Raw genomic sequence first — 13,298 nt, 5'->3', positions numbered from 1 at the left:
TACTCACTAAAATAGCAAGATGAATGGTTGAAGCTCTCTGTATTCACCATCCAGTCACTACAGGCAGTAGATTTTAGAGGCAAGAATCAGGACTCTCTGCAGTCATACACTGAGATGCACACAGGATGGGGTTAAATTATAATTATTGCAGCAATTAAAGTAATCCCYGATAATGAGAGAACATCCTGGGAAATTAAATAAGCTGACACATCAGAAAGTTTSTTATTCTTTTATGCAAATGAATTCAGGTAACCGTAGCCTAAAATTTCTTCCATTGTGAGCACACATCTGGTATTTTATCAGTTTTGAGAAATAAAGTGTTTTCTCCCCTTGGCTRCAGCTCCTCACTGGTCTGTCTGGGTCAAATAAATCTCCAGAATGGAAGATGAAGCCTGTGTCTTGGGTTATATATAATAGGAGAGTCACTGGGTTGACCTTACCTCCAAACAAACACTGAAAGACATTTTTCTCACTGAAGGATGAAACACACTAAAATGGAAGCTGAAGATTTCTTTTTCTTCCCAGCTACTCCCTTCCCTTAAAACACCTGTACCTTCATGAGACATGACTCTGCACCCCCTGGAATGGAGCCACAGGGCCCCCCCTCACTCCTCTCAGAGCTGCACTKGAAAGTGAATTTGAATTTCAGCTTTGCTGAATTACCTACTGCATTTTACTGAAGGATTYACATATGCATAGAAGTCTGCCAGAAAATAAACAAGTGCTGTATCAATTGAGCTTCCCAAAACCTGCAACAGTGTTTGACTGGAAACCAATAATCCCACTTTCCTGAGAGCACTGTTACATKGCTGAGAAAGAACAAAGCCAAGCGCTGTAAAAACACCTCAGAAAGTCGAAGCACATTTTTCTGCAGCCTTGTACCACACCAATGTTTTCAGACACCAGCTATTTTTCTTGATTTACCAAGAACTCTCAGGTATTTCTGCCACTCAACAATTCCTTGCTCCTGGCCAATTTTTTTTTCTCCCTTCCAGACCAGTCAGCAGCATCCCTAGACCGTAACTTTGCTTTATAGCCTCGGGCCATTTACAAAACCAGCACATTGCTGCAGTGAGATAAATGATTCCTGGGTACCAAGTAGCAGGACTTGGGAAAAGCTGTTCAATTCTGAAAAAAMCCCTAAGCATGCACATGTTCCAGAAGTGATGGGAGAAAGGGGTGCTTTTCTTACACAGGGAGAGATTCATGGGATGCCCTCTCCTATTGCCAGTTTATCTGACACAGCAACAGGCACAAAGTAAAGTCTGTGCCTGAAACACAGAAGATGCTGCCAGGCATTCCCTTTTATTCTTTTTTCTAAACTAAACAAGTGAAAACTAAAAAAAAATGAAAAGGGAGTGTCAGAGATGCTCSCTGAATCACATCTGGTGTGTATAGAGTCAGAGAAAACTGCAGGAATTTCAAGAGCTGACCTAAGGGCTTGAAAAGCAGCCTTGGAATGTGAGAGTCAAATAGAATCAATGAGCTCCTTTAGCAAAGGAGAGGTGGAGAGTTCACCCAATTACTTTGATAATCCCACTGAGAAATGGTGAGAGCTTTACTCCTGTGATCCAACAGCTGGGTGCTCTTCTACAAGATGCACTTCCTTGGAAAATCTCCCTGGTGTGGTGTGTTCAGGATCAAAGTGCAGATTCATGATCCTGCTGAGTTTTCTTTCCTGGCATCCATGAAACATGCTCTGCCTCCAGAAAATTTCATCTCCTGAAGCCCTAATCATACYCTGCCTTGTCTGTGGCATGATGACTTATTTCTGGGTCACTTCYATAAAACTCTGAAGGACCAATTCAGATTTGTTAAGGCAGGGGAGCAAAGTGGGGATATGCACTCCCAATGTCCACTCATGGAAAAGTGTGGATTCCATGACTGTGCTCTTTGCAGTAATAACCATCTGTGGAGCAGCAAAGAAAACCGGACAAAAGTGGTGCAGGGATATGGGACACAATTCAATTAAAATGTTTTAAACTCAAGAAATGGATCACCAATACACTCAAATAGGTTTATCCACTCTGCAGAGCCCTTAATAGCACTCCCTAGAGAAATTAATTTCCTAGATAAACACGTTCTTAAAAAAAATAACACTAATTCTATTCTGACAATTTTGGTGTGTTTAAGTAGAAAATAGAACTGTTACATATTCATTAGACATGGAACAAGTCTAAGTGTTGTGCCACACCATTAATATTTATTTTAGTCTCTTTTTTTCTCTCCTGTAAGAAGCAATACAATTTTTCAAACCATCAGTTCACATTACTAAAATGGAAAAAAAAAGGAAAACATGATAGGTGAAAATTAAACACACAAGGCCTTAATTCAGTGAGTAATAACTTACATAATTTAATAAAACAGGACAAGAGTCCTCTCACTTAGGTCAAAAGAAATAATCACAAGCTTTAAGTCAGCTCTGTACCCATAGACCTTACTGCCATTGCCCACTAATTCTTACTTGGAGGGAGGTTTAGTGGAAAATTGTTGTCCCCTGTAGCTCTCTTGATCTTTTAGTGGAGGTTATCAGCACAACAGAATGAGGTACAGGGTCTTCTCCCAGCATTCTGGTTTATTTGCACCAGCAACATGTTACACACCAGCCTATGACTGGGATGGATGAGGTGAACACACATTTCCTTCTGCCAGCACCACAGTCCTTGGAAATCAAAACCAGCAAATGAAGAGGTTAAAGCCAGGAATGTCTGTGTATGCAGCAGCTGGGTGGTATTAATCACCTGGACAWGAAATCAAGAGTCTGCCAGTGCCCTTTGTCAAATTAAGGGTATAAAGTGAGAAAGTGTACACAAAGCAAAACAGCAGCAGGGTTTAATGCTGCCTGGATAATATCTCACCAAAAGAGCAATCTGCATAGCAAAGATTACTGAGAATTAGTCCTGCTTTCTAAATGCACTTAGTGTTTGTACACAGTGCTCCATTTCCACTGGGAATGCCCACCATGTACCTGCAGAACTTGAAATAGTTTTGTTGATCCCTAGGACAGCCAGCTGTGAGAAATTATTTTCTGTGAAAACACCACTCTCACAAAAGAGTAAGTTATGCTAAAGATTCACTGCAATTCAATATAAGCAAAACAAAACACTGCCTTTTGAAGGGCATCACAGAAGACTATCTTTTCAACTGCTGAAATGAAAATAAATGCCTTTTTTCACATCAGCACMCAGTAACAATCTCTCAAGCATTTCCACATAAAAGCTTCTTAAGCTTTGAAATGGCATATTTAAGCTAATTGTTCTATGTGCTAAAGGAAACAGAAAAGGCAGTAAAAATTGTGTTCCTTCTCTTTACCTTTTCTCCATTAGAACACTTGATGTCTTTTCTTACATAATTACCAAAACTGAGTTCATCTACTTTAAAAATATAAGAACTGAAATATGCATTTACCTTTTACCATTCCTTTTCTACCCCCCCTTTTTAAGCAGTAAAATCATGTTCTGAAGCCACTATAAGTAGCATGACATCTGTGAAATGATGCATTTTGTTTCTAATGCATGCACTCAGCTGCAGATTTCACTTTGAAGTACTTAATTCTGAAATATCTGAAATAATCCCATGTCCCAGGCAAATGGCACWAAAGCATTCAGAGCTATGTCTCTCTTATGAAAGGGTCATGGCAACAAACRGACCAGGCACACCTCATCCTTTTCACTTCTACTCTGATACCAGCTTTCCTGTCCCACAGAACCTACAGAGCCTCTTTGTACCACACTATCCCAAGGCTCACATATACCCAGAAAGGAATTCAAGACAGGATAAGGAAAGTTTTAGGATGAACTGCCTCAGACAGTAGATAAGGTAATGGGATGCAGAGTGGAAAGGCCAGACACAGAACTGTAACCTAAAATTATTATGTCTGGYAAGAAGAAGGCTATTTTGTGTTTACATTTCAATTTCCATTGCCTCATTTTTTGTCCTCCTCATTCTGTTCCTGTTAATTTCTGGGGCAAGCCACACAATCCCCTTTAGAGCCCAAAGTTTGAGCAAAGGATTGCTCCAGCATCCACGAACACATGGAGCAACATGACACAGAAAAGTTGGGGACAGACTGCAGCTTTGATTTAATCCATTTCTTCAARCTAGAGGTGAGGATGGATGAGGATTAAAGTCCCTGACATTCACAGCCATAATAAAAACATYAGGTGCTTCTTAGGCAGCCATGCTAAGACTTTCTCAGAACCATGACATTATCTCCAACAATTCCCCAAAAAGAGAACTGGAAAAAAAATAGGGTTTTTCCCTTGCAATGTAGTCATTTTTTTTTCTTRAGCACTGCAACCACCCACTCCCAATTATCAACTTCTTGCTTTGTCTGTTTACACCCATATGATCTTAGCAGCTGATGGCACAAACAGTAAGAGATGTGGCACCTGCTCACCCCAAGCAGACATAAGCACATGATAAACCTGCYTGTTTCACATGCCTTTAACTATTGGTGATTTACTTAATCAGGTCTCACAAAGCAGAGAATTAAACTCATGGCTATTAAAAACAATGACTGCTTTTTAATAGAGACAATAATTTTGCCCAGGCTGGCTGAATCCATTCACTGTCTCTGTGATTTCCCTCTGGCTGCATATTGCAGTCACACCCTCACACACACACGCTCTCACTTTGCTTCTGTAAGGCCTTTTAATAAAATTCACACTACTGCAAACTCACTCCTTGRCTCTGCCAAGCAACCAGCATGACCCTACTCATTAGAGTTGTAGAGCCATTCATGCCCAGAGTAGCAAACTCATCATCTATTAAAATAAAAAGAAATAAGGTATCCCAAAATTAGGGGAGTTATTCAAAGTTGTACTCTGCTGGCAGCAGAAATATATTATGAAGTGAAAACTGCCATTTAAATAAGGAAGAAAGACAGCCAGGCAGGCAGAGACATTAAAGGGAGACAAACTCTGAAGCCCTTGTCAAASTCACTGAAGCAGCAGCAGCACTGGAGCACTCAGGGCCAGGCTAAGGTACCACATTTCCAGGGACTAAAGACACCAAGTCCACACTGAAGACAGACTCAGCTCAAAAAAGCAGGACACGCTTTTGTATCAGGACCTTCCCCATGAACAACGCTCATTAAAATGAAACCAATCTYTCAATCTGTGTCACGGATATATTTTAAATGGTAGATCACAGACACGCACATTTTCTGGCCAAAGTACCATAAAATTCCTATTAAATACCATTTGCTTCAGCTGGGATAAAAGTACTAACTCTTCTAGTAGTCTCAGAAATACTGCACGCACACTCTTCCTCTTTAATGTTGAGACATCATGACTGTCAGTACCTAAGATCCAGAATCATGGGAGATTTCCTTCTAACAAAAATACATTCTTCTGTGGATATAGCCCATTTCTGAAGTCTGGTATCTTTGGGATGATATGTTAATAAGAACAAGGAAGTTAAAATGAGTATTTCCCCAGGTTCCCATGGGAACACAACACTTACTCCCYGGTCTGGATAATTTCAAGGTACTGGGTTAAATGCTTACTAAAAGGGATCTAAACAGGCAACTCTTGAACTTTTCAATAGCTTCCCAGTTACTATTCACAGGGACTCAAGGCTCAGGGTGCAGAGAACCATTAAAACATGGGGGAACTTAGGAAAAACCATACAAGTGAGGCCCAGCACAGAGGAAAAACACTGGGAAGAAGCCAGAGAAGTTTGAAGGTTTGAAAAGACAGATCATGTTTAGGAATGGAATGGGGAGAGGGGTGACACTCATTAGTGTTTTTACACAATGTGTCCATGGCTTTAATGCACTCTCCATACTGTATTTTCCAAGAACACTTCCTGCTGCCATGGCTTTGTCCAGCCACCTACAACTCCAGCCAAACACACCCACCCAGCTGCTAAGGRAAATACCTTCTGTAGTTCAATACAAGTTATGTGGGGAGAAGTTTGTCATTAATTTGAGATAAAGAAACTCTGCCTTAATTTCTGATGCACTGGGGAAAATGAAAGGAGTTCCAGAGAAAAAGGCCTAGCTAAAGCTGGTGTTGTGGTGGACCTGGCACTGCTGGGGTAATGGTCAGGCCTGGTCTTAMAGGTTTTTTGTGCAGATTTGATTCTGTGCAGATTCCTGAACATGAACAACTGCATTGCATCTCTCCCTATGCTTTCCATATGCATTAGGATTTACAGCCTAAACCAGAAGTTGTTTATGTCCACAAGATGCCTTTTTTAATTGCCACATCATTCCTCTCAAGTGATTAGATTATGGAACAGATCCTGTCTTCTCAGGATCACAAATCTGTTATCAATAATTACAACACACCAGTTGCAAGCTAACCAAAAAGCTGATGAAAATAGAATTCTCCTTTTGAAATTAAAAATATCAGGGTCTCTCACATGGAATAGCAAGAAAGGCTTGGTGAGCATTAAACAAACAGATGAGATTAAGGATGTGTTAGACACTTACAACACTGTATCCAAATGAACCCTATTAATAGATTTCTCAATTGCACTGATTTTTAAAGAAACAAATCCCTGAAGATGAAAGAAGCAGACTAATAGAATTATATCAAGTGTGCTATTTTTAAAAAATCAGGAACATAAATAAAATGAAAACATAATCTAGAAAACCACTGGGATAACATAAATTAGGTTCTTAGGAAAATACAGATTTGGACAATAAGAAAAGCTGTGTTTCAATTAAAGTCTTTGATCATTCAAGATAAGTATACTGGAAAATGAAATTTTCTGCTTTATTTGATTTCTTTAGGAAATAATCTCTTCTCCATTTCTATCCAAAGTCCACAAAATCCACCCCAAAAAGAAACAAAAATCTCCCACTGTTACCTTACTGGACACGAGCTTTTCTCCCAWCCCTGAAATCAAAATTTCTTGTATCAGTTATGTCATCCATATTATAATTTAAATATGCTGCTATAGTGCTCTAACATTTCATTTGCTTGTGCTATTTTCAACATTGTTTATAAGAACATACAAAGGAAGAAAACTGTCTGTTTACTGAAAAATAAAACAAAGTATATCCTCCCTCTAAACCACACCTTCACTAATCTTGCACAGACTTCAGTTTCGTATTGTATAGAAAACAAAAATAATTCCTATTAAAAGTCTGGAAAGGTATCCTGCAATGAAAAACTTCAGGGTATTTATTAAATGTCTTTGACTGAAATTAAGTTTGGAACTACCATTTCACGTAATACCTTTTTGTAAGGTCCAGTTCCCTTCAGGGATTTTTTATACTTAAAACTATTCCCTTAGGCTGATATTTCAGGCTTAATTTAAAGTATCAGCACCTTCAAATAMTGCATTCTAGGAACATTTGACTGGAAGAACAATCTGCAAAGGAAAAACTTCGGTAAAACAGGTAAATCCTGAAAGGGATTTCAAGAAAGCAAATTGCCATACCACATTCTTGTGTCTTTCAAGCTATGACAGACTTGTCACGGTGGCATTTCATGATTTGATTACCAGCTACAAAGAAAAAGAAAGTTTTTTKGGAGCACGTTTATCAGACATTATTGTACATATTTCTTTTATTGAGGAATTCAACAACAGCCATCTTGTGCCCTGAAAATTCTTTAAAAGTTTACAAAAATTTGGCATCGGTTGCAGTGTACAAGAAGGAAAATAAACAGTCAGGAAATAGCAAGCACTGGATATTTTCAGTGCACGTTCTAACCCCAGAAAACAGAAGAACCATTTCTCTTGCGTTGCAGTTTGCCACCTGCCCAGTACAGACTTGCAGATTCACACAGGAGGCGAGACAATCCCAATCCAATCTTAAAACATCTCAATCATTCAGTCTTTTTCCTTGACCCGACTTATCACTTATCCTCACAGATCACAGCAGTTTCACCAGGATGCTCTGTCTTCAATTTTTTCCGAGATGGCTCTCCTGGGAGCAGGGCTGTGCAGTGCTCCAAGGACCGAGCAATTTCATCAATTGTCCATTTGTCTTCGTGCAGGGCGTGTTCCTCCAGCGTGAACGGCCCCTGCTTGGTGCGGGTCAGCTCCTGCACTGTGGCACAGGTACAGAGCTCTGCAGCAAAGGAGAAAAGAGGGATTGGACAAAATACATGGACAAACTTTAAAAGTGTAACTGCTTCCAGCTCACTTAAAATGTATTTTTGTATGTAGCCTTCTATGTGATTCTGTTTTGTTTGACAAGGAAGGTCATGAAGATTTATCATTCGTTTATATCTTCTTAAATTTGACCCAAGGAAGTCCTTTGATTTCAACAGCTGTCCAGTGTAGTAAAGAGTTCAGAATGTGACAGAAAGCTGTCAAGATTTTTCCCAGATTTAGATCAGAATGAAAAGTGAGGAAATAATGTCATAGGATGTAAGCAGAACATTCTGCATTCTCAAGTGACCATGAACTGTTTTTCCACATATTCTGAGGCCTTAGCACTTCTTGCCTTCAAGAGGAATTTTTAACATTTTTATCCTGTGCTGCCTTTTAAGATAATAGACACTAACATAAGGAAAAATAAAAAACATATACAATTGCTCTCCTATGTTAAATAAATACCAGCAGGGCACAATTACATATCAAGGAGCTACTAAACTTTGCCAGCAACCAGTAACAGCTACCAGAGCTGACTTGTAAGCACACAAGTACACTAAAATATTCTCTCCCTTTCTCATGCAGGAAGATTTTTATTTCATTTTCAATTTTTGAAAAGAAGCCWGCCATGGACAGACTTCATCCTGGTTTGTCATTAAAGGGCTAAGCATAAGCCAGTATACTCAGAAGGCAGTAACAGAAACTTCGACTTGCCTAAGCACAAATAAAAACATTGAAATGCATAGGGTTATCCCACATTACTCACTTTCCTTTGCAAATGTATCATTTTAAAAAAAAAGTTTGAAATGGATTATCTATTCTCCAGTATRCAGTCTGATAGATACAGAGCACAAGACAAATAACCCTGTGGGAAAGCAAAACTATTCACAGTTCAGGCAAAGGAGAAAGAAAACACTAGAAAAATCATCACCAGTGTAGTCTTTCCAGTCAACCCAGATAGGGTTTATTATGTGCATGGTAATGTTCTGTGCAATCTGTTTTCAAAATGTGATGAATAATGTTTAAAAAGACAGTATCTTTCTTCTTCTCATCCTTWATCTCAGTTAGCTTTAATACATGAAAAAAGGGAGAAAAACGTCCCCCCCTTGCCTTGAATTATCTTGCTCAGTGCTATTGCTTGTTCCATTTTTATCACCTGGCCCCCAAGGTCCTCTGGCAATTATTTAGCCATCATTCCCCCATGCCCCTGAGGAAATTACCTGAGTATATAAAAACAAGTGATAGCACTACAATTCTCCAAAATAACACACAGGTCTAGTTACTTGAGATATACAGAATGACAAAATTTTTCCATAAACACACACTTGCTCCTTAAATTGTCACRAGTCTTTTTTCATGCCTACCTTTGCCAATGTCATTGACCAGGCTCCTGACATAAAAGCCACCGCCACATTCAACATCTGGAATGTTAAAAATGACATGGTAAATTGCCAGTGCCATGTGAAATCTACTTTACATAGAAGCCATGCCCCCACATAAATGTAAAAATGTGCTAAGCAAACAACCCAGTGATAAAATATTTATAGGATGCAACATCAATTATTCATCCTGTAACATATGTGAGGGTGAGATTGCTAAGCTAGACAGGAGGGAAAGCAAATAAAGTGGCAACTGTACTAACTCACCAGAATTTAAGTACCTGCTGTGGTATGTTAAGAAATGCTTCAGTTCTRTTCATTTTAAGCATTTCAGAAGGTTGATTCATATTTCTAATGATGAAAGCAAGTTATTTCAAGTACAGCCTAAACTATCAGTGCTTCTCAGATACTGCAGACAGGCAGCTTCARTACAATTTTTAAATGCACCTTTAACTTTCCCTGCTCTCTCAGCCCTTCCCTTCCCCCTCTGCCAGTGATCAGCTACTTGCCACCCAACCATGAAGTAAGGGCTGAAGTCACACAGCACTGAGTTCTGTCACTCATACCTGCTCGTCATAAAACATCTACTCAATCACAGGACTGTGGGCCAACTGGGCAGACAGATCAATGCAGGATATCATCCTGACCTTATAGCAGCATTAAACATTTACAAGTCTTTTAGGTTTATTTATTAATATGCTTCTTAATGTACTGCCCAAGTTTCTTGATGTATGACAGAAGGAAGAGTAAGATCCTGCCTCCTCAACAAGAAAGGGGTCTGACAGTAGCTGAAACTGTYCTGGGAGAGAAGCCAGCAGGTCTGGGCATCTGTGCAAAAGAATGGCAAAGTGAAGTAAGCAGACCTGAGAGAGGAATGAGCTAGGAGGTTGCAAAATCATGGACAGATGCAAATAATCCCCTGACCAGTCTCTCAGAATTTTCCCTCACTGAGAGATTAGATATAATCAGCTTAACTTAAAACCAAAATACGGTGCTTTTAATGCAAAGTGAAAGTCTCTTCACATGGGCTCACACTAAAATAAGTAGCTGAGCGAAATGAAACCCATTTCACTCTCTTAGTCCCATTCTGAGTGTAAATAAACATTAACAAGCTGGGAGCATCGCTCTACGTTATAATCTTTGACCTTTACCCAGTGTGAACAGTGGTGGCTGGAACTGCTGGAGAGAAAGGCTGTACACTCTTACTGGCCGAGCAGGCTTTGCTTCCACTGCTTCCCCTCTCTTCATCAGAGTTGAAAGCCTTTCTCCATCCTTCTTCAAAGCAGAATAGCTGATCAGACAGAGCATGAAAATGTGTGTCATACAGTTGTAACAGAACAAGCTTCCCATTCTCCAGATCCTGGTAATACTGCACTACAGCAGCACACATTTTACTCCTTTCCAAGTACTCACAAAAAAACATAAAAAAACACAGCAAGTGCTGCTGAAATCTCTTGGGACACAGAATCACCCCATTTACCAGTTGCTTCATAAACTGGAAAACAAGAGATGGTTCTGTATTCTTCTCCTGCTGAATGGATTTAAAAGCGTTKCATCACTCACTTTGCAATTTATGAAATAAAAGGGTTTCTATAAGGGTTACAACACTTGCAGCTGCCTCTAACATCCTGTCAGAAGTCTGCAGGGCATCCTCTGTTTCACTGTTAGGTTGACCTGAACACTGGGAGCCACTCAGGCAACATCTGTAATTCTAAACTGCACCTTTCCTTGTCTCACACCAGGGTCTGTCCTGAACGGCAGCTGCTGAGTTCTGGGATGTTTAGGAAACCACTACAGAACCAAAGAAACTGATTTCACTGATTACATGAACTTCAACTAAAGCTCCAACTTTGGTCATGACAGAAAGATGACCACTGAAAAATCCAAGATTATATTCCTCACAACAGGAGAGGGCAATATGAAATAGGTCACATGAAGCAGAACACGTGGGGCATTACTGACCTTACAGGGCTCACAGTGGAACCACAGTGAGTGACACATGGCAAATGCAAAGGAAAGCAGGTTAGCTTAAATCACCATAAAAGCCATCTGTCACAAACTAAGTCATGCACACTGCCAGCTACTATGGCTCACCTGACTGGAAGAAATTTGTTAAGCTACAGAACATCACTCACTGATCACTCATTCATACTCTAAGTTTTCAGAAAACTGATTCAAAGTCATTTAAGGCACTTTCACAGAGAGGTCAGTAAGACTGGAAGACAGGATAGAAGACATCAAGCCCTGCAAAGCTGTTTAAGATTTCTGCTATTTTACATTTACCCAAAATACCCTCAGACTCCAGGCTACCATTTGTGCTTATCTTCAAACGGGCATGACCTGCAAATGTTGCAAATATTAAACTCCTGATGGCCTGGCCTCTATCCTCTTGTCAAAATGTGTCTTAGTACTTCTGAGAGAACTGACTTCTGCTGGCAAGTCCTGACAGCTGAACACAACTGCCAAGAGTGTCTGAATATCATGGAACTTACAGTGGAGGAACTTGCATGATGTCCCCCGTGAACTTCTGTAGCACATTTTCAAGATCTCTTTTTGTGACCTGGTCTGTGGAAAGAAAACAGTCAGTATGTTAGTATTGATTATTCCCATGSCACTAATGGCATCAATCTCATTCTGTAAACAGATACAAGTTAGAGTTCCCACTCTTCTGAATTTAAATGGGATGAAAAACTCCAAAGAAAAGAGATAAAGAACAGAYTGTAGGCAGGAATGTGAATTATCACAAAAGGAGGAGAACAAACTGTCCAAGGTGACTAGGACAGTCTGGGTATTTTCAGAAGGGCAGAAATCCTCCTAAACATTTTCTTTTGCAATTTCCCTCTCTTGAGGCTGCAAATTCATCTTCCTTGGAAACTATATAAAAGCTACAACATTTGGATTTTTTTTTTTAAGCACCAAAAAGAATAAGATGCTCATCTAATCCTGRGAACTACTCTCTAAGAGAACCTAACTGCAGGGAAAAATACAATAGATTATCAGAGAACAAAACCACTGGTGTAGAAAAAGACTATATGAAACAACACATCAAACTTCCCTGTCAAACAACAAACCTGCAGATGTACTCTGGGGAATAGTTATATATTAAGTAAGGCAATTTTACTWACAAAAATCTGTAAAAGAAAGACAGCTGGTTTAGGCAATGTACTTTCTTTTAAGAGCACACATAGACATCTGTCCCACTTTTATTGGAAGGCTATAACCTAAGTAGTTGATTGCATTGGTCCTCTGAAGCTCAATTCAACAGAGATGACATTCATCCCTAATTTGTTTAGAGAGTGCAAACATAAGATCTGTAATCACAATGCACTTCAGTGCATTTCTACTGTCTAGGGTTTGACTAGCCCTGTTTCTCCTAAGTTATATTTAATTAGTGTCATCCCTGCTAAGTCAAGAGAATTTTGGAACATAAATCAACCAAATTTATTTATTGAGCCTTCGTYGTGTTTTGAAACAGGCCTTTACTTGCAAACCTTAAAAACCAGATATACTTCATGCTGTAAGTAAAAAAGATGAARTTTCTTTTCACAGCAGCTTTGGGAGATGTGGTACCTCACTTCTGCAAAGTAAACTCTGCAGCCTCAAGAGCAGATGCTGTCCCAAGATTTGTTATTAACAGGAAGGTTGCAAGGCACAGAACTCAGTCAGSGATGCTGAGGGAGACCAATTTACATCAGAATATGGGCTAGGAACAACAAAATCAATTGTATAGTACATCTGAATCTTCTGAAGAGTTTCTTATATGGTTAGTTCACTCTTCTGTTTCTATTTAGCAATAAAACAAAACTGCATGGTGGAAAGTCAGCATGGCCCAGCTTCAAGAAAGTGATCCTGTCAGCCTTCCTG

At 39.5% G+C, this 13,298-nt stretch overlaps 1 protein-coding gene across 2 annotated transcripts in view; it reads right to left on the bottom strand.

Annotated features, from left to right (window-relative positions):
* Window positions 1-4,317: 4,317 nt before the first annotated feature.
* TRUB1 (TruB pseudouridine synthase family member 1) overlaps window positions 4,318-13,298 on the bottom strand; it is a 30,138-nt gene continuing 21,157 nt past the window's right edge. Inside the window, exons 5-8 of one of the 2 annotated variants that reach the window (XM_057370285.1) lie at window positions 11,927-11,999; window positions 10,580-10,725; window positions 9,420-9,476; window positions 4,318-8,029 (exon numbers count right to left, since the gene is read on the bottom strand). In XM_057370285.1, coding sequence (XP_057226268.1) covers window positions 7,815-8,029; window positions 9,420-9,476; window positions 10,580-10,725; window positions 11,927-11,999 — 491 coding nt within the window. In that variant the 3' untranslated portion in view covers window positions 4,318-7,814. The remainder of the gene's footprint in view (window positions 8,030-9,419; window positions 9,477-10,579; window positions 10,726-11,926; window positions 12,000-13,298) is intronic. The other variant, XM_057370286.1, reaches the window with a different exon arrangement.

Source organism: Malurus melanocephalus, unplaced genomic scaffold (assembly GCF_030028575.1).
Source record: "Malurus melanocephalus ecotype Western Australia unplaced genomic scaffold, MMel_1.1 scaffold_122, whole genome shotgun sequence".
NCBI classification, from domain to species: domain Eukaryota; kingdom Metazoa; phylum Chordata; class Aves; order Passeriformes; family Maluridae; genus Malurus; species Malurus melanocephalus.
The sequence above is the reverse complement of the archived record's forward strand: the minus strand, read 5'-3'. Positions and strand labels throughout refer to the sequence as shown.